This window comes from Pempheris klunzingeri, chromosome 3, assembly GCF_042242105.1.
Source record: "Pempheris klunzingeri isolate RE-2024b chromosome 3, fPemKlu1.hap1, whole genome shotgun sequence".
Classification (NCBI taxonomy): Eukaryota; Metazoa; Chordata; class Actinopteri; order Acropomatiformes; family Pempheridae; genus Pempheris; species Pempheris klunzingeri.
The window spans coordinates 28,104,973-28,126,560 of record NC_092014.1 but is presented as its reverse complement, the minus strand read 5'-3'; the positions used below and the strand labels follow the sequence as shown (position 1 = coordinate 28,126,560).

The following is a 21,588-nucleotide window of genomic DNA, read 5'->3' as shown; positions in this document are numbered from 1 at the left end:
AGGGTTCAGAGACACAGATGCTTTAACTAAAAGATGATCAGATCATCATTTGAAACTGGTCCATACCGGATCCATACCGGAAGTTTGTGGATTCTTTCGAATCTGGAGCAGAGTGCACATTAATGATAAGATACCTTTGTCCTCTATTAAAACAGGCCAACATGAGCAGCCTGCAGTTTGGCTCCGCCCAGAGAAGGTGTCCTCTATCACGTCCGCAGTTACGATACAACCACCGCCGGTGAGCCGTCCGACAGCAGACTGTTTGTAGTCACCGCAGAGAGAAGAGACGCAGAAATGAGCGGAAGAGGCAAAGGAGGAAAAGGACTCGGTAAAGGAGGCGCCAAGCGGCACCGTAAAGTCCTCCGTGATAACATCCAGGGGATCACCAAGCCCGCTATCCGCCGTCTGGCTCGCCGCGGCGGAGTCAAGCGGATCTCCGGTCTGATCTACGAGGAGACCCGCGGTGTGCTCAAGGTCTTCCTGGAGAACGTCATCCGGGATGCCGTCACCTACACCGAGCACGCCAAGAGGAAGACCGTGACCGCCATGGATGTGGTGTACGCCCTCAAGAGGCAGGGCCGAACCCTCTACGGCTTCGGAGGTTAAACCCGCTCACCGACCGCCCGCTCAACCCAAAGGCTCTTTTCAGAGCCGCCCACCGAGTCCCACAGAGCTCATGTCCTCCATCTCACCGGTTACTCGCTCCTCACTCAGATGTCCTGGTCCCCTCACATTGTGCTGTCACATCCTGTTAATGTAGTATAATAATGGTTAAGGTGTCATATGACTGGATGTAGAACAGGAGTGTTGATCAAATACCATCATCAAACTAAACAACAGATCACATTTTGTACTAAAGTGTCATTTAAAGCTGCAGTAAGAAGAAACCAGAGCTTCATGGTGGAAACTAGAGTGAACACCAAAGTCTCTGAACCCTGTTCAGACTCTTCAGGTCTTCATAGTGGAGCTGAGCTCCATCCAGTCTGCTCTCTGTGTGAGTGGAGGATGAGGAGCCTGCAGCTCATCAGCAGCTTCACACCCACACCAGGACAGGATCTTTGTGTCGGACCACTTCTACTGCTGAACACCTGAACCGACACCCCCTCAGTCCCCACACCTGTATGGAGAGCTGACTCCCTCTGATATACTCAAGCACCTTTCTACACATCCCATCCACACTTCATTCATACAGGAGCAATAAAGGCCTGAGACCCTCCTTTCACACACTCAAGCTCTTTAGGACAAAGTTGGGCCTCAGTGTTTTGTCCAACCTGAGCCCACTGCTTCATGTATGAATCCCACTTCCTTCCTCTGTCTGCTGGATGCTTGGTTTCCCAGGTTGTCCATCTGATGTGGATCTGTGCCACATTTAGACCTGAATAAAAAGATCAGTGTTAGAAGAACATGTAAAAACATCCAGAATAACTCTCTTGTCCTTTTTCCGTGTCTTATTGTCTCTGCAGTACTTCTGACTGGATGATGTGCTGCACAGCTGCTATTGTGACTCAAACCTCCAAGAGGAGACCTCCTCCACCCAGTGAGAGGCTCAACCAATCACAGGAGGGGGACCACACAGCCCTATTAGCAGCGGAGACTGGATAAGAAGAGCAGCCATCCTCTGCACCACTCATCTGCTACTGTACAGTACCAGGAGAGAAACATGCCTGAACCCGCCAAGGCTGCACCCAAGAAGGGCTCCAAGAAGGCCGTGTCTAAGGCCACCAAGACCGGCAAGAAGAAGAGGAAGACCAGGAAGGAGAGCTACGCCATCTACGTGTACAAGGTCCTCAAGCAGGTCCACCCCGACACCGGCATCTCGTCCAAGGCCATGCTGATCATGAACTCGTTCGTCAGCGACATCTTTGAGCGCATCGCCGGTGAGGCCTCCCGTCTGGCTCACTACAACAAGCGCTCCACCATCACCTCCAGGGAGATCCAGACCGCCGTCCGCCTGCTGCTGCCCGGTGAGCTGGCCAAGCACGCCGTGTCCGAGGGCACCAAGGCTGTCACCAAGTACACCAGCTCCAAGTAAGCAGCTCAGCTGCTCCTCCAACCCAACGGCTCTTTTCAGAGCCACCCACTTCATTTGAAGACCACAAACCACCTTCCTCTCTCATTCTGCTTCATCTCCTCTCTGCTCTTTCACTCTGACTGCTGTTTCTGTGCTCCACAAACAGAATCATAAATGATGAGCCCTCTTAGCCTGGAGCTTCCTTCCTCACTGGTTCTTTCTGCCACCACAGACTCACTCCTGCTCCAATAAACCAAACAAGAAGCGCTCCGTGCCCACGCGCTGCGTCATGCTTAAAGACGCACCACAGAGCCCCGTGAGCGCGTCAAAGACGGTGTATAACCCTCCTTTCCCCGTTCCTATTTCCATATACATCCTGTGTCCATGTTTAGCCAGCAGAGGGCAGTATGAGCCAACAATGGTGCTCTTACTCATACTGGGTTCATTTGGAGAGGTTGTACAGTGAATATAAAAAGTCACAGCCCTGTTAAAATGTCAGGTTTTTGTGATGAAAACAATTAGACCAAGACAAATCATTTCAGAAGTTGTTCCACTTTTTAATGTGACCTATAACTTGTACAACTCAATAGAAGAACAAACTGAAATCTGTTAAGGGGGAAAGTAAAAGTAAAAAAACAAAATAATGTGGTTGCACAAGTGTGCACACAACCTGGCACTTTAACAGGGTGTGTAGACTTTTTATATCCACTGTGTATACTGTCAGTCAGTAACAAGTGTCCATTTTCTTTGAACAGAAACAGCCTTTTTGTCGCCACCAGACTCCACTGACAAAACAACAGTCATTTCCCCTCACAGAACACTGTCACCTAGAAATGACGTCTGTGTATTTCACCCAATTGTGGTCATTATCAGCCCGTGTTGTGTTGACAGACGACAACAGCGATGTAGAGAACACCTCTCCTGGTGTGGAGAGTGAATGAGACACTACATTCATGGAATACAACAGAATAGAATAAGAATCTGAACATTGCACAGTGGAAAAAACAGTTCAGTTCAAACTTGTTTCTGTGTCTAGTGCAGTTATGGCTTTGGCATAAAAACTGTTATTTAACCTGTTAGTCTGTGTTTTCAGTGACCCAAAGCGTCTGCCTGAGGGCAGCAGTTCAAAGAGTGGATTATCTGGGTGAGATGGGTCCTTGAAAATATTGTGTGCTTTCCTGAGACGGCAGGAACTGTACAGATCTTCTAGGGAGGGGAGAGGGCAGCCGATAATCCTTTGGGCTGTGGTGATGACCCTCTGGAGAGCTTCCCTGTCTGCTACAGCATCCTCCGTGGACACTGGTAAAGAGGGGCGATGGGTAAAGTGGGACAGTGCCCAGTTAAGCCCCATGCCCAGTACATGTGAACTTAAATGATGCCAACCAATCAGAGTGTTTTAAAAAGTTTCAAATGTCAGTCCAATAAGATGTGGGAGACACTATTGAGCATGATTTGAAAGCAGGACTTCCTTTTCTGACACATGATCACAGGAGCACATGGTGTGAGAAGGTAAGAATATTTGCCCTAGTAATATTTAAAATGACATACTGTAAATAAAAAATACGTGTGTGTGTGTATGAAGTTGTAGAGAGGTTTTATAAAGTATTTTTTATTTTGGCTTGTTCAGAAAATCAGTTTTTCTTGTCGTTGTCTCGGGGCAACGTTGTGCGAAAAGGGGTACTTCTTGAGGGAGACTTTGCTAACAGTGTGTTTGAATGTAATCATATTTTATTTCATGTATTTGTGCTCAAGGTTTGAGCAGAACAGAAAAATAGGGTTTTAATGTCATAAAGCAGACATCACAGCTGTAGTTGTTCTGGTTGTATTTTCATTAGCATTGAGAGATACCAGTGACAGTGAAGATGAACAAGAAGATGACCAGTACCAGTATTTTAAAGCTCTTCTCTCTGACGACCTCCTTCAGCTAATTGTTCAAGAGTCCTGCACAGCATCCAGTGCAATCCTGGTAAACCGATCAACCTTACTGTTCAAGAACTTGACCTGTTCCTTGGCACTGTGCTGTGCATGTCATTCTTTAGTCTTCCAGCTGATGTGATTCGGCCTCCTAAATCACATCCTCATGAAGCTGAAACAGCTTCCTATGAAAGAGACATTGTGTGTGGATGAGGAGATGGTGCCATTTAAGGGCAAGAGCAAATTCAAGCAGTAATCGCTTGCCAGGCAGTTCCATGATGTCAGATGCTGGTCTGAAAAGATGTGGTTGTGGATCCTTCCAGGAAAAAACTGCCAATGTTGGAGATACGCAGCTGCATGCAGTAAAATGGTGTGACAACAGGTCAGTCACCCTCCTCAGTAGCTACATAGGTGCTCACCCTGTCTCCCATGTAGACAGATGGGACTGAAGCCAAAAGACAACGATCAAAGTCCCATGTCCGGCAGCTGTATCCACGTGGGAGGTGTTGACTTGCTAGATTCACTGATTCCACTGTATCGCATCAAAGTCAGGTCAAAAAGTGGTTCCACCGCCTTGTCTTCCAGAGTCCACAGGAGAGCTGCCTCCATCCTCCAGGACCCCACCCTCCCCCAGCACAGACTGTTCACACTTCTACCCTCAGGCTGGAGGTACAGAAGTGTGAAGTGTAGGACCTCTAGACTGAAGAACTCTTTCTTTCCCACTGTCATCAGACTCCTAAACAGATAACAGGAGTCTAGAATCAACCACTGACTACCTCAGATGTTACACACCCTTAGTTGCACATGTGTAATTGCACATTTTTTGCACTATTCATTTAGCTCACTTTAGATTATATGATATTTCTTTTCACATGCTGCCTTCTAAATTGCCTTTTATTTATTATTTATTTATTTTTCTTTTCTTTTTTTTTTTTTTACTATTTATACTTAAATTGTTAGGCATTCATTGCAGACAGCAATGAAAGAATTCCATTGTACATGGAAACATGTTTCCCTACTGTACATATGACAATAAACACTTTGAATCTTGAATCTTGTCTTTCATTTGACAGACATGACAGTGGTGCCCTGCCGGCTGCTCTACAGACAGACGGGACAGCACTGAGGATGGGATGACAAAAAGCAACCACATGCACTTGTGCATTTAAATCCCAAATTGCACAAATCCAAAAAAGAAAGCAAGAAGAGAACCAGTGGTGGGATTTCCCAACAGTATGAGGTGAAGAGGAAGAAGCAGGGACCCACGGCTCCCATTCCAAATCAGGAATACATAACACTGGCCAACGATGTGTGACAACGAGGGAAGACGCAGGGTTCCTGGGTGCACAGGAACACCAAAAGTAAGTGATGTGTATATAAAGTGTAATGTGCACCTCTGTTTCACACTCAGAGTGACAGCAATGTCTCACAACATGAGAATCAATATGACATGACAGTGGACAATACAAACCTAAGCCTGTGTGGGGAATTTTATTGTTACTTTTGATCACTACTTATAAAAGGCCAATTATACAATACTGAGCCTCAAATTTGTACTAACTGCGCTAAATATATATGTAACAGAGTAAGTACTAACAACATCATATATAACCAATTACAGAACACTGGATTTGAATTAACACTATTAAAGTATTGATTAACGTTACCACAAACTGTATCACCTTTATTTGAACTAACTACATGACCTGTGAGTGAACTAATAACACTATATAACCAACCATTAGAACCATTTGTGTTGCTAACATTGGAAGCTCAGTTCTTACTGACAATGTATGCTCTATGTTAATCAGCAGGGAGAGACTTATTAATGCAATGCACCGCCACAGGGAAGAGCCATACCCCATAGTTACTAAAGAGGGGAACAAGCACTGGCCCCAGGTTCTGAAGGGTCAGACACATGACGATCAGGTGGGACATTTATGGCAAGAAAGCACAAGCACGCTTACATGCACCACTACACATCTCATAAACTACTTCACACCCAGTACTGGGAGCTCCAGGGACGAGGCTGGTGGGAGGCCGTTACTGGAACAGCAGGATGAGATAACTGCAGGGGAGGGATGCTCTCAGAATAACTCCATTGTAAGATGCACACACATGATAGGGAAAGGTCACCAGGGAGGATACTTTGTTACAGGTACAGCTGCTGGATGAAGGTCGTGATGCCAAGAGGCTGGGACCAGCCTGTGCACCAACGAAGGGAGGGCCAAGCATAAATCCACGGCTACTCCCCACAGAGACAACCAATCAAAAATAATTGTATTCTTGCTGGAATGTATATACTGTTACTGCACATGTGTTTCGGGGCTCACTCTGTGACCTGTTGTCTACAGACTAACAGCCTGCTGACTGTGGTTTTCAGAGCTCAGACTGAGTCCTTGATCAAGCTCAATACTTATTCACACAGAAAATAAAACACCTTAAATGAGAGAAGTTGCCTGTCCTTCATCGAAAAAAACGAACACGCTGACAGGAGTCATGAGAGGGATTACTGTTTGAAATTCACTATTTAGGTTGTAGTTAGACAGTCCGGCAGCAGCCAACAAGGCGGCAGCAGCTAAGAAGTCCCCGACTGGGTTGATGAACGTGTGAGAGGTGAGCTAACATATCACCATGTTAACCCCCTTCATTACCATTAAATGGCCTTCTGAAAGTTTGTTTATGGGAAACGTTTTGGCCTTAAAAACTATGTGATGTAATTTATAGTTTTTACAGTGGATTTTAGTTCATATCGGTTGAAACATGAATAAATGTATTAGTTAAAATATACTGTATATTAAGCACTCTAATACAGAGATTGTCATTACTGAAGTGAAATAATCGTAAAGGCTTCAAGAATATATGTTTAATCAAGGGGTTTGTTTTATGTCTTTCACCAGCTCTTACGGTGTGTTCAAGTGCGTGAATGTGCCAATATGTCTTCACTAAAGGACACTGAATCATCAGTCAGAGAGCCAGACCGTTATTCAGCCGGGGCCTCTGCACAGACTGCTTGGCAGTCACTGAGGTCTGTGCTGGCTGTCCAGCTCTATTCATTTTGGATCTCACTGTCCATGAAGTGTCCTCTTGCTTTTCTCTGATCCTCCAACTTGTTGCTGTAGATGAGAAATTATCGCAACAAAATTATCCTGCAGCAAACTGATATCAGTGTATCCCAGCAACGCCTGTTGCTAGACAACAGCCATCGTGGCGTGGACACTCACAGGACTTCAGACCGGCTTAAACAAGGCCAGGTTTAAGTCTGGCAGGTTAAAGTCCAGTCTAAAGACTGGTCTGAACAAAGACCAACTTAGCAGTCACTTGCATGAATAGACACAGAGTTTCAGCCAGACTAGAGACACTTAGATTTACCTGTTGCAGTAAGTCATTTCCTATGAGGGTCAAATGTAAGACGTACCTGTCGCCCAATGCATTGTGGGTAAAGAGGGACACTTGACAGAAGAGAAGAAATGGCAGATACAACAGGAAGATCAACACCTTTTGTGTGTGTGTGTGTGTGTGTGTGTGGTCTTTTAATTGCTTCTTGTTTTTTGGCTTTGGACATCGACAGCGCTGACAGTGTCCCTGAAGGAGAGACAACTGAGTATTTTAACACCACATCTTCATGTGTCATCAACGTCACGTTATTTCTTTATTTTCAAGCATCTGATTGATTTATTTCAGCTTTGGACAGCGAGGACAGCACCGACGGCGGCCCTAAAGGCGACACCATCCCCGGAGTCCCCACGGCCGAGGAAGCAACGGGAGCTGTCCGTGGTGCTAGAAAAGAGCCCCTGGCTTTGGTCCTGGAGCGGCACAACAGGGATCTGGATCTGGAGCATCGACAATTAAAGCTGAAATTGAGAAAATAGAATTAGTGAAAGAAAAACTGAATTCAGAGACTCGCTGTAGTGAAAGAATAAAGTCAAACAATGAGGAGTTCAGCCTGAACTGATGTAAGAGCTCCACAGAGATTAAACTAACAACATGTCAGTGAATACACTGAACTCTGTGAGGACCTTTAAAGTTAGCTGGTACAAAGAAACACACTTCAAGTCGTTAGACACAAATAATCACTAGACCTTGTTGGCACTCCCACTGGAGCTAAACTCCCGTCGTAGTTTACTCCTGCTGTTCATTCGGACTCTTTTAGTGACACTTGTTACCAGTGGTGGGCCGTCAGGGCCAGCAAGGCCTTCTCTGCTGGCCTAAACTCAGAATCACTGATTTACGTTTTAATATTTTCCCATCAATCATTTTAGATTATTCCTAATAGTCTATGCTCATCATTTCATAGCGTGTCTCTGTGTCTCTGGGCTGGGGGGCTTCCAGCAGTGTATGTCTATATTAGAGCTTTTATCCAATCATATTTCAGTCACCATGTGTTGCCAGGGTCAAAGAAAGTGCAGGCGCCCATAGCTTAAAATACATCACAATGAAACTGTTGCTTTAACCAATCAGATTTCTAGTTGGTGACCCCAGGGCCTTCTAGCAGGTGTACGATGACCTCAGTATTTTCACGTCCTCTGATTGGCTGGTCAGAGAGCTTAGCCAAAGCTAGCGATTCTTATCTGTAGCGACCTGCACAAGCTAAAACTTTATCATGATCGTAAGTATTAATAGCTGTTTTTTACCCACAATGGCTGACGGAGGAGAAGATGTTAATTTGGTCGCAGATCTACTTAGAAATCCATTTTCAAGGCGGACTTTCCAAGAAAAGCTGGACATTTTGAGGAAATGTCGGCCCACCCCGAAGCTAGCGAGCCTGTCCCAGCCGGGAAAAGGGTTCGTCCGCCACTTTCAGGTCAGCAACTACAAGCGGTACCTTCGGCTTACAGGCCCAGAGGAGCAGATTGTGTTGCTGAGAATGTCTGGTGTTGACAACTGAACGACTCTGTGTTTGGAGCTGAGTCGGTGGTTAGAGTGTTTGGTGACTTGTTGAATTATTTTAATTGGGTTTCTTGCTTTAGTGATGTCATTCACTCTTGTAACATGAGATACCTGTCTGCGGTGCAGTGTCCTGTTCTACTGCCTTTCTGTATAATACTGATGGTTTCTATAGCCGTGACGTCACAATGATGGTATTAAGAGGTGGTTTGATTCAGGTAGGACGCCACTGAAGGCCCAGGTGTAAAATGAACGGCCCGCCACTGCTTTTTTTTTTTTTTTTTCAATGCTTTATTGAAAAAATACACAAATAAACAAGTATGGCAACTTGATTTAACAGACATTGTAACAATATAAAGAGATTACCAAGGGAACATTAACTTATCTCAAAATATAATACATACATTTGGTGCTTCAACATAATAAATTCAGAGCAGATTGAGGTAGACGTAAGATAAATAAATCTTAAAAAGACAAAATTAAAATAAAAAAGTAGATAAGATAATAATCATTGATATCATAAGGGGCAATTCCTACTAATTTCAGCTATCCAATTCAGTTGGGAAATCTTTTAAGATATCATATAATTTCTGTGCTTTTAGACCTTTAAGAAGGTTTAAAGATTTCATATATGTTTTATATGTTTCAGGAAAATAATAATTTTGGGGGATGTTTTCAGTACTCTGTTCTTAAGAATTTTGCTAGACAGAATTACATTACAGCACAGTTCATCATTTTTGTTTTGCAAGATCAAACCAAAGGTTATATCGTCTCTAGAGATAGAAGCTGGAAGCAATGGAATTTTTTGTTTGATCCATTTGTGCATGTTAAGCCAAAACGTTTGTATTATACCACATGAGAAAAATACATGGTCCGTAGTTTCAATATCATTTTTACAAAATGTGCATATATCATCATCAATATTAAAGCGTAGTCTGAGTAATTCTTTAGACGAATAAATATTGTTCATAATTTTAAAGTGTGTTTCCTTCGTTTTGGGGGGTCTAGGGAATGTTAGGTACATTGTTCTTAGTTTAACAATTAATTCTTTATCAAATTTGTGCAGAATGTCATTTTTGTTTTGTCTTCCAGGGAATAATTTTTCAGTGAAGCAGTTTCTTAGAAAGTTATTGTTACATGTTTTGTCCAGAATTAAAATCCCCTGTATTGATAGTGGGGCGAGCTGTGGCACTATAGGTTGGTGTGTCAGTATGTTTTTCGTTAAAAATATAAATTCTTGAGGAAGTGCTTTGTGTAAATTAATAAAGTCTAATTTTGAAGGGTTGAATTTATGTTTCGTGCAAAATTGTTGATAATCCAAGATATTACCACTGGCATCCATTAATTCAGCTGTGGACCATATATTTCTCTCTCTCTCTCTTTCGGTATAATACTTATCTATTATTCCAAAGCATGGTGGTATGGGGTGAAAAATTATGCACATATAACATTCTCCAATATAATAGAATCTGTTTATGGAACTCTGACAACGTGATAGGTAGTTTATCGATATTAAAGTCCGCCATGAGAAGACACTTCAATCCTCCAGTCTTATTAAATAGGGAATTTGGGATACAGTACCAGAATGAGCTGCTATGTTTGATCCAAGATTTCAGCCAGTTAATCTTTAAAGTTCCGTTAATCAATCAAAGTCAATAACTTTTAGGCCACCATCCTTCATTTCTTTAACCATATTGCTTTTTTTCTTATAGTGAGGTTTGTTTCTCCAAATAAAGTTTAGGTTGATTTGATTAATAGATTTCTAAGAGTAATAGGTCTTCTGTTTTCAATCAATCTGGGGTCTTTGCCTGGTTTAGGAATTGAAATGATGAGCCCATGTCTCATTGTGGGTGGAAGTGAGCAGGTTTCAAATACTTCCAGAAAGACTTGATGTAGCAGTTCTTTTAAATCTTCCCAGAAATGTCTGTAAAAGTGTCCTGTGAGGCCGTCTGATCAGGTGCCTTGTTAGGAGAGAGGAGGCCAATCACTCCGTCCAGTTCTGCCATTGTTATTTCATTATCACATGTTTGTTTGGAGCCATCTTCAACTTTGGGAATATATTTTTCTATGTCCTTTAAAAATGCATGGCAGTCTTCATTAGAAAATTTAGAGCTATAAAGTTGTTTATAGAATTTAAAGATTCCTGAGGAGATCACTTTTGGATCTGTGGTTTCTTTATTATCAACTATCAAGGAACTGATGTTATTTTTCCCTTGTCTTCTTTTTTCCCCTCCTCTATCCATTTAGCCCTTGATCTAACAAAGGCTCCTTGTGCTCTTTGTAGATATATTTCATCCAATTTAGGCTGAAGATTTAGAATTTTCTGTTTGTCATCTTCAGTAGGGTTAAGTTTATTGCAGTAAACATTTAATTGTTGGATAATGTCTAATTCCTTCTTCTCAAAATCTTTTTTAATTTTTTTACTGAATGAAATAGTAAACTGGCGTATTTTATATTTAAGAAATTCCCATTTTTTGACAGGTGTTGCTAATTCTTCTAAGTTTATAATTTCTGTAATTAGTGATTTCATTTTTTTTACAATATTCATCATTCTTAATTAGGCTAGCATTAAACTTCCAATATTTGTTTGAATATGTTCTGCTGTTGTTAGGTTTCATGTGTAGAGAGGTAACACTATGATCAGTCAGTGGAGCAGCAGAGATATCAGAGCTGAGGTCAGAGCACAGCAAGTGGTTTGCAATTAGCCAGTAATCAATTCTGGATTTAGATTTGGAGTTGAACCATGAGAATTGAAATATTCCTGGGTTTAGATGTCTCCAAACATCAGTTAGGCTTTGGTCATTAAAAAAGGTAGTAAAAGTACTGTTTGGATGACTTGCTGAGAATCTGGAAGGAAATTTATCATAAAATTCATCATGGACTAGATTAAGATCACCACCAATTATAACATTATCAGTGGAGTGTACTGATTTAATGTTATCTAGGTGTAAGCCAATTTGTTCCATCAGGTTTTTGTTTTCAGTGGTCCTGTTGTAACCATAAATGTTGACTAAAATGAATTTGAAGTCATCAAGGGTCATGATAAGTATCAGCCAGTGACCATTATCATCTGCCATAATATGAGAAATAACCTGACCCTTAAAGTTTGTCAGGAGGATGGTGACCCCACTGTTTAGACCAGAAAGTGACATCTTCAACTTTAGAATGAGAAAAACTATATTAAAATGTTTCCCTTTACAAAACAGGAAAAAGCTTTTCCTCTTGGTTATGTTTACTATGCAGCTGTGCACATTGTATAAGTACAAGGTAACAGGTAGTGGTGAGAGCTTGTTATCGTGGGAGCAAATGTCTCTGCTCTCTCTCATTCCTCCTGTCACATAAATATTACTGTGTTACAGTAGGTTTAGTCTCACTCTCTGTTCTGATTGTCTGACCGTCTTCACAGGGAATAAAACTGAGAAAGGCCTTCTGTATCACAGTCTTTATTTCAGTTCTCACCAATAGAAGAATTCCCTCAACAACCAAAATGATATTGTAACATAAAGAAGTAGAAAAACCAAATATATCAGTCACTGATGAACGTGTGATTTGTTGTTAGTGCATCTGTGGGCCTTTAGGTTGGAGTTGAAATATGAGAAATATTAACATGGATGTAGTTGATTGTGGAAGACTAGTCAGAAGCTAAACTGTTACTGATGGGGGGGTGACTTGTGGTGGACTGTGAGCAGTAAACGGGTCCCAGAGTGAGTGAAGAGGAGCAGCAGAGGAAGAAGCTCTTGAGCAGAGAGTGAGGAGGCTCTTAAAAGAGCCGTTGTGGTTTGTGGAGCAGCAGCAGCAGCAGAGAGTCTAAGCTCTCTCTCCGCGGATGCGGCGGGCCAGCTGGATGTCTTTGGGCATGATGGTGACCCTCTTGGCGTGGATGGCGCACAGGTTGGTGTCCTCGAAGAGTCCGACCAGGTAAGCCTCGCTGGCCTCCTGCAGAGCCATGACGGCGGAGCTCTGGAAGCGCAGGTCGGTCTTGAAGTCCTGAGCGATCTCACGGACCAGGCGCTGGAAGGGCAGCTTGCGGATGAGCAGCTCGGTGGATTTCTGGTAGCGACGGATCTCTCTCAGAGCCACGGTACCGGGCCTGTAACGGTGGGGCTTCTTGACGCCGCCGGTGGCCGGGGCGCTCTTGCGGGCGGCCTTGGTGGCCAGCTGCTTCCTGGGGGCTTTGCCTCCGGTGGACTTGCGAGCGGTCTGCTTGGTTCTTGCCATTATTTGTGTGCTTCGTCTCAGTCAGAGGAGCAGAAGGAGGAGAAGAAGAAGAGTGCGGCCCAGAGAGGAGACTCGCTGCTCTTAAGCTGTGAAACGGTGACGCTGCTCCAGAGCTCCGGCTCCTGATTGGTGAGGGGCTCCTCCTGGAGCTCAGCACCGCCCTGAGGAGGGAGACACCGCCCGGGTGCCCGCTGCTCATTGGACAGAAAGTCTTTGAAAGAGTCCGCCAAAAGTGTCCCGGGAGGCCGCCCTCCTTGGGGCGGGCATATAACGAAGGGCTGTGTGTGCCGGGGCCACAGTTTCTGTGAGTCCCGACTCTAGAAAGCAGTGAATCATGAGTGGACGCGGTAAAACCGGCGGAAAAGCCCGAGCAAAGGCAAAGACCCGCTCCTCCCGTGCCGGGCTCCAGTTCCCAGTCGGCCGCGTTCACAGGCTGCTGCGCAAAGGCAACTATGCGGAGCGTGTGGGTGCCGGAGCCCCCGTCTACCTGGCGGCTGTGCTGGAGTACCTGACCGCTGAGATCCTGGAGCTGGCTGGAAACGCCGCCCGCGACAACAAGAAGACCCGGATCATCCCCCGTCACCTGCAGCTGGCCGTCCGCAACGACGAGGAGCTCAACAAGCTGCTGGGCGGAGTGACCATCGCTCAGGGCGGCGTGCTGCCCAACATCCAGGCGGTCCTGCTGCCCAAGAAGACCGAGAAGCCCGCCAAGAAGTAAACAGGATCTGGACCCACACCCAGACCCACACCCGGATCTGGACCCACACAACGGCTCTTTTAAGAGCCACACACACCTCTCACCAAAGAGCCTCTCCTGCAGCAGCCTCCACATTATTACTTTACAACCACCTGCACTCAATCAATCAATGAATCAATGTTAAACAGGAGCCCAAATCCTAATGTCTTCCTACTTGTGCAGCCTACAAGTGAAACAGTCTGAGGTGGAACATCATCTTTGTGTCCAGCTTCAACACACATTATTGTGGTAAAGTGCAGGATGTCCACATGAACCACTGACACAAGTGGCATCAGTCCTGTAATAAAGCAAACAGCATGTTTTAATCTTGGTCTAATGCTGGTAAGTTTTCTGTGTTCAATGAGCCCTTTGTAGGCCTTGGTGACTCTGACCAGAGTTTAAAAGCTTCTCTATCTGCAGCCTGTTCCTCAAGCAGAAAGAGAAAAGAACATCCAGGTTTAATGTTCTGCACCTTGTCCTTATGTTTCCAAAGGAGCTTACTTCAATCAATCAATCAATCAATCAATCTTTACTTATATAGCACCAATTCAAAACAATGTGGTGCTCGCTGCCACTTGTTTGTGTCACACTTTGTAGTTACAGTCAGTGTTGATGAGCAAACACACTGAGCAGTAGATGACAGCAGCTGTCTGTGGCAGCCTAGTAGATGCTTTGTGTTCTGCAGTGCTCACAGTGAGGATCTGGACTTGAGAGATCTCAGAGTAACGCAGCACTTCAGATCCTACAGAGCTCAGATCAACTATCTGGCTTTGTTCTGACAGCTTTGTGGAAGCAGTGGGATCAAAAAGGACCTCCAGCTCCTGATGGAGCTGATCATGAAAACCACTCTCAAATGGAGCTGAAAGGATTCAGTGTTTAGTATTTTGGGGGCAGCAGCTGATGATGAGCTGGAATGGTTCTTCTTGTTTAGGGGGCATCTTCTCCTCTAATAACAAATACCAATCAATCAGATGATACCAAATCAATAACAAACTGGACTGGTCACACAACACAGATGTCCTGTCCAAGAAGGGCCAAAGTGGTCTCCACCTGCTGAGCAGACTGAGGTCCTTTGGAGCGTGCAGGACTCTGCTCCAGACCTTTGATGACTCTGTGGTGGTCGTCTGCAGTCTTCTATGCAGCGGTCTGCTGGGGAGGAGGGAGCAGGGAGAGGGACAGGAAGAGACTGAACGGACCGGTCAGGAGGGCCGCTTCTGTCCAGAGGAGGAGGTTAATGAAACTCCAGTCCATCGTGGACGACCCCTCTCACCCTCTGCATGAGACTGTGGGGGCCCTCAGCAGCTCCTTCAGCAGCAGGCGGAGGCCCCCACCCTGCAAGAAGGAGGAGCAGGTCATTCCTCCCATCAGCCATCAGACTCTTTAACAGCAGCATCACTGGCTAATGTTAATGTGCAATAATCACTTATTTATTTTTGTAGTAAGTTATATACCTCATAGGAGGGCACCAATAAATGTAGGGAAGTATAGGTGCTTCACCACGCGGGCACCAAAATATGTAGGAGATATTATAGGCCTCTCACTGGGGCACCATAATAAAGGTAGCAGGTTGACTACCATTTAATTAATTAATTAAAAGCTGTCGTATCAATAGGGGCACCACCCGTCATTGGACGGGAAATTCAACTTATTATTTTCTTAGCACAGATGGCTTCAGGTCTTTAACCTTAAGAATTTAGCATTAAACATTAAACAGTCTCAGTTCTAAATGTGTAAGTTCTCAGTGGCATTGATCCTCTTAGACCTTGTTATGAAGAAATATCCAGGCAGCGAAGTGGTGGTTAATACACCATTTTATTAATAAATGCTAAATATCAACATAGAACACTAATGACTGTAAAGGTGGATGAGACAGAAATGACACTAGACAGACAACAATCAGGACAGAAGACTAACATTGCTGATAAACCTTTGGATTGGTGATAGTGAAATGAAACTGAATACTGATTGTACCGGAGGACGAGGGGAACCTGTCTGACTTTAAGAACGTTGTAGTTAGAACCACAGAGGATCCACTGACTACTCTCCCTGCAGATTTAGATAGATCTCAGAGCTACACTGACACCACATGTGAACTAACACCAGCTGTTATACTTCACGTGGGCCTTTGGTCCAGCAGCGATGCATCCAGCGGTGGTCCGCAGTCACACAGGCAGGGTCAGCTGTCAGCGTCCCTGGCAGGTTTCCAGGGGAGGAGGAGAGAGAGGAGCTCTCTCTGGAGGCTGAGACAGGAGGCTGGAGGGCCTTGGCGATGTCGGCTCAGTTCACTCGGCACCGTGGTTCAGGAACTTGAAGGTTCTGGTGGATCAGGATGTGCTGGTTCTTGGCGGTGGCGTCTGTCGGTCCGTTCGGACTACAGGACAGCCAGTGGTGTTCAGCTCTTACTAGGCAGGGTGCTGGATCTGGATCTGGATCTGATGTTGGCCTCAGCTTCAAAACTCATTTAAAGCTCACTAAGAAACAGTTGTTGCTGGTCACACGCAACAGTTCAGAGTTATCAAAACGAGAGTTGCTATCAGAAGTACTTGGTTCTGGCTGGTGTTTCAGGAGGTATTTAAGAGGACTTTAAGAAAACTCTGTTACACTTTCAGTCATAGTGATCAGCTATAACTTCAGAAGAACAGTCTACAAAAGTTTAACTTGAAGGTAGCAGGCACAAAGATTAGAAGTAACAAAGTAAAACTTAAAAGGGAAAAATAAAAATAAAACGTCAAAGCAGAAAAGAAGGGCTAAGCAATGACAGAAGGGAAGACATCTTAGGGGCCTGTTCTCCTCTGACAGAGGGACGCCTGTGTCATCACTAAAAGTTTAGACGTACTAAATTAGATTTCTGTTTCATATTCACTATGTTCCAAATCCATTTTCATTCCTAACACTGCATGGTATACAGAATCAAGATATTTCATTTCCAATACATATATTCATTAAGTCTTTACCAAATAACTTCCTGAATGACATGACACACAATGACCTAATCTTTACATTCTCAAGTTTGTATTAACTTCCATTACTCTAATTATCACATTACACAGATTAAACAGACCTGGATTGAATATACTGTTGGTTAGTTTCTAACTTATTAGACACAGATTATTAATTATATGGACTTCCTGAGTCTTCTCACTCATTGGTGAATTGCAGTGTTATCACAGGATTTGAAGCAGCATCCTCAAAAGTTGTACTTGGTTAGTTGGTCATCCTTGGATGTTCATGGACATGTGGGCTACACCATTAGACAAAAGAACACATTAATTAGTATTAACTGATCTGTGGGCACTTTGGACAGTTCCTTTAACCACATTTAAACTTATAGCAGAAATGGAAGAATGTTCATACAGACTTCACTCATTCCTCTCCCTGATCAGTCTGGCCTGGGCCTCAGGGGTCCACGAGTGAAGGAGAGACCACGGGGTCGCTCGGACAGGACCCTTCTGTCCTAATCACTGGTTCATAGAGGGTTCAGAACGTATATGTCGATAGAAGCTCTGTGCTAATTTTTGTGGCAGTCACTGTGAGGCCTTTTACACAACACCTACCCAGAGGCAGGCTTTGGGTTCCATCACTTCATCATTGTCACTTATCAGTCTTTTTAACGTTCATCACGTTATCATCCAGAACTCTCATACAATGGCTTCCTGTTTTGGATAAGTCAGTTCAGGGTTAATTCAGAGCCAGTACACTGTTAAAGCATGGGTTTGTGGCAAACCCCCCCTTTCCTCTGTCACAGGACAGTCCGGGAGGTCATAGGGAAAGTGAGTCAGCCACACTACTGGTTCGACGGGCTACACAAAACTGGAACTTATCATGTCTATAAATCAGCAGTAAGTCTGGAGGAGGAAGAATGAGGTAGACACTGAAAAGAACAATTGAACAACTGACTAATGAATGATTCCAGGCTGTGTGGTTAAATACAACACAGGACTGGAGCAGCCACTACAATACATTTCATCAGCACAGTACGCATTTGTGGTATTTGAAGGAGTCAGATTTCAGTGCCTCAGAGACTGACCTCTACGGGACACTTCAGGAGCCATCAGCATTTAATCACCATCCTCAGGTTGTGACTGAGAAAGAATTACTTGTTCGATAATTCCTGTAATGAAAACTGTATCAAACTCTCTGTTCATCACTGTAATCAGTTGACGTTTTTGAGGTTGCCTCCATCACGACCGTCACTGTTCACACATCATATCCCTATGAGGCAACCTGCTGCAGCAAAGCTGGGAAATACCCAAAAGAGACATGATTTGATTCGTAACATGTACATGAGGAGGAGAAAAGTCAAGAAAATTCGCTCTTGATTTGATGGATCACATGTCGGCCCCTCTCGCAGACTCAAATCCTGTTGGATACTTTCAATGCACGATGGGAGAGAGAGCAGATCAGAGTTGTGCAGGGGGAGAGAGGCAAATCCCCTCATAAACTCTGAATCTGTTTGCCATTAATCCTGAAAGAGGAACATACAATACACTTAACATATATCCTTTTGCTCAGCACATGCACATCAAATTTTGTCCAAGCGCTGAGTCCAACAACTATAGCTTATATAACATTATATATAACACACTATAACATTTCAAGCTCAGGCGTGTAGTAAGTAAGTAGTAACAGAAACACCTGCAATACAATAGATCCCACAGTAATACACTACTGTATACAGTGTTATACATCTTATTTTTATTTTTCAATCCTTAATACTACACTTGTTAGTATTAGCGGACTATAAATCCACATTTTAATGTTTCTTGTTAAACTGTTAATGCTTGTGAGGATCAGTCACTGTGGGCATAAATGCTAAATGGTCTGTATTTGTACAGCATCTGAACTTGAACTGATGTCTCCTCCTGTGCTTTGACGAAGAGCCAGTTTGGACTCAAAACACGCTGATAACAGCAGTGAGCAGTTTTTAAGTTTTTAAAATATATGTGTGACCTTTTGACATTGAGACTTTGCGACTGCTGTCCTGAGATGGTGTGTCGTCTTGCACATTTCTCATTAAACAGTCGAGGTTAAAAAAAAAAGGAGAGATTAAGATGAAGACGATGTTTGACTACCAAGACACCTGACCCAACCTGGTCAGCGACAAATATAAATAATAAAGAGAAATACACGGCGTTCACATACTGTCTGGTATCTCGTCCTCTCTTTGGGAACGCAGATATGAGATCACTGCAGCCAAAGCAACCAACACCACCACCACCACCACCAGTATAACAACAATAGCCCACTGCGATGCTACAGGACCTGTGAACGGATGAAAAAGCTTTGATAATCTTCTCTCTGTTAAATATAATATACACTACTCACAAAAAGTTAGGATATTCAGCTTTCAGGTGAAATTTCAGGATCACAGAGGGTCACAGAGTGTCATCAGGAGGTTGGAACAGTGATACAGAGACTGGAAGAGTCACAGAAAGGAGAGGAGTGGACGTCCTTTGGCCACGTCCCAATTTATTGAGACACTGAAAATGTTTTGTTGTGGTATACCTAGTATACCTGTGGTATACCTAGATTTTCTTTCAATAAACTGTTTAAGATGGATAAAATCACCATTGCATGCTTCTACTTAAATGTCCTACTTTCATGATATAATATCACTGTAGCATTAACTTCTTACATTTTCCATATATTTCACCTGAAAGTCGAATATCCCTAACTTTTTGTGAGCAGTGTATATAGCAAAGTTTTATATTTATGGCAAAGTAAGTTGTTTACTAGACATATTACATGTAAGCATGTTGTATTGGCACATTGGTATCTTTCAAAGCGAACAATCCAGCTCAGCATCCACTTTACATGCCCTCTGCAGACATACCGACAATCATCTCATCCGAACAACAGTCGGGACGAACTGTACCTGGACGCTGAGGCGGACACCACAGTGTGGAGTTGACTGTCACCGCCCTCGTACTGGCAGGGTTGGCTGCCACACAGCTGTAGACGACTCCACCCTGATGCTGGATGACCAGAGGGAGGGTGAGGTTAGTGGGGATGTCTGGGTTGCTCGTCTGGTTTATTCTCCTCTGTCCTCTGTACCACGACAGGGTGACATCAGGTCCATTCTCCACACAGCAGTTTATGTAGCAGCTCCCGTTATTCAGTGAACGTGTTGCAATATTGACGTGTGGTACGAACACGGGATCTACAAGAGGCAGAGGAAAGCCACTGAGTTGTTTCATTACGCTCCCTCCTACTTTATTAGAATAGCTGTCTATCTTTTAGGAGATAAGACCAGACCTCAGATCAGAAAGTTAGCAAAGCAACTCTCAATGTCTTTCTGCACCTTCACCATTACATTTCAAAATAGATGTGGACATTTTCTTCTCATAATCATGCAGCTGATACAATAAATATACTTTCTAATCCTGTATTAACACAGTTTATTATGAGTGGAGTTTTGTCTGTACAGACTGCAGACATCTATCATGCATGCCAACATTACTAATATCCAGAATCTGCTGACTTTGTGCTGCTAACTTGAGCTGCAACAAATAGCAGCAATGTCATACTTGCTACTGTTACTCTGCTTTAATGCTGAGATTAAATGGCGATATGTTTTGTGCTCCACACACATCTCGGATTGTTTGCAAAACCTCCTCTTCTCTAATGTGTCCTGACAAACATGCACCTACCAAAGACAGTGATGGAATATTGTCTCAGTATGTGTGGTTCACTATCCAGCAGCATCATGACACAATAAGTGTCGGTGTAGTCTTTGGTCACTCCGATAAAGATGAGCGATCCATCGAGGGGGTTCAGCTGCAGAAGACTCTTGTAGCTCTCCTTGATGAAGGTGCTGCCATTCTTCCACTGAGCTATGAGCTGGCCAGTGAAATGTGGACCCCGTGTCCACTTGACGTTATGTTTTTTCTGTAAGTGCTCTATTCCGGTTTCCAGCGTGACATTGTCCCCCTCCAGAACATTAAGAGGAATAAGTGAATTATCTGGGAAAAACATACAAGTATAGTGAGAACATTTGATTGTCATTATTTTCAGAAATGTAAATATACTGAAACTCAAGGCTATGCCCAGATCTTTAAGTGTAGACATTTTTAAAAGCATCACATATGAATATTACTGGAGGCGACGAAGCGGCCACTCACCCTGGACAGTCAGGTTAAATCTTTGCATCACAATCCCTGTTTCCGCAATGACCTGAAGCAAAAACACCCCACTGTCAGCGACGGTGAGATTAGAGATGGTGATTGATCCAGTTTCTACATGTGTGCGTAGCCTATTTCCAAACACGGTCCCATTGACATGGGTGACTTCTCCTTTGATGACGATGGCAATCGCTGTGACAGGGTGAAGATGCCCAAAGGTCCAGAGATAGTCCTTTTTCATTGTTTTGTTGGTGTCTAACGTCACAGTCTCGCCATCCCGCTTTATCACTCGTGTTTCAGAAAAGACAGCCCCTGAAATAAGGAATAAATTATCTCTGCACGCCGTGCAAAACAATGAAAGATCAAATAAATCATAATGGCTTTTAATAGGGGAAAGCATTCAGTGTGACAGCATGAAATAATAGTGCACTTCTCTCCTCTCTCCGCTTTGTTACTTTAAAATGCATATTGCCTTTAACACACTGTGTTCCAAATGATTACACATATGCTGTTTTTGTTCATTTTTCCTAGTCAATACAAATGACAGTCAGTACGAATTTTTAAATCCTCAACAATTATATTATAATCAGGATTTTATTAAAACAAATAACACATCAGATGATGACAACAGTATTTTTTTTTTTAAATAACTCAAAATACAGCGTTCCAAATTGTTATGCACAACAGAGTTTCAAAGCATT

General features: G+C 43.6%; 5 protein-coding genes across 5 annotated transcripts; 3 read left to right on the top strand and 2 right to left on the bottom strand.

Annotated features, from left to right (window-relative positions):
• The first annotated feature begins 273 nt into the window (after window positions 1-273).
• Window positions 274-658, top strand: LOC139224720 (histone H4). Its single transcript, XM_070856021.1, has one exon. The coding sequence runs from the start codon at window positions 295-297 to the stop codon at window positions 604-606; it is 312 nt and encodes a 103-aa protein (XP_070712122.1). The 5' UTR covers window positions 274-294; the 3' UTR covers window positions 607-658.
• A 1,002-nt stretch (window positions 659-1,660) lies between these two features.
• LOC139224656 (histone H2B 1/2) lies at window positions 1,661-2,049 on the top strand. The gene has a single exon (XM_070856013.1). It carries the CDS (start codon window positions 1,661-1,663, stop codon window positions 2,030-2,032), a length of 372 nt encoding a protein of 123 aa, XP_070712114.1. The 3' UTR covers window positions 2,033-2,049.
• Window positions 2,050-12,619: 10,570 nt separating this feature from the next.
• On the bottom strand, window positions 12,620-13,055 carry LOC139224334 (histone H3). Its single transcript, XM_070855991.1, has one exon. It carries the CDS (start codon window positions 13,028-13,030, stop codon window positions 12,620-12,622), a length of 411 nt encoding a protein of 136 aa, XP_070712092.1. The 5' UTR covers window positions 13,031-13,055.
• Window positions 13,056-13,346: 291 nt separating this feature from the next.
• Window positions 13,347-13,788, top strand: LOC139224560 (histone H2A-like). Its single transcript, XM_070856006.1, has one exon. The coding sequence runs from the start codon at window positions 13,365-13,367 to the stop codon at window positions 13,746-13,748; it is 384 nt and encodes a 127-aa protein (XP_070712107.1). The 5' UTR covers window positions 13,347-13,364; the 3' UTR covers window positions 13,749-13,788.
• Window positions 13,789-18,513: 4,725 nt separating this feature from the next.
• On the bottom strand, window positions 18,514-21,195 carry LOC139224212 (SLAM family member 9-like). Its single transcript, XM_070855982.1, has 5 exons — window positions 20,888-21,195; window positions 20,417-20,728; window positions 19,642-19,926; window positions 18,611-19,028; window positions 18,514-18,546 (listed from the first exon to the last, which is right to left on the bottom strand). Exons 1-4 carry the CDS (start codon window positions 21,126-21,128, stop codon window positions 18,901-18,903), a joined length of 966 nt encoding a protein of 321 aa, XP_070712083.1. The 5' UTR covers window positions 21,129-21,195; the 3' UTR covers window positions 18,514-18,546; window positions 18,611-18,900.
• Window positions 21,196-21,588: the final 393 nt, after the last annotated feature.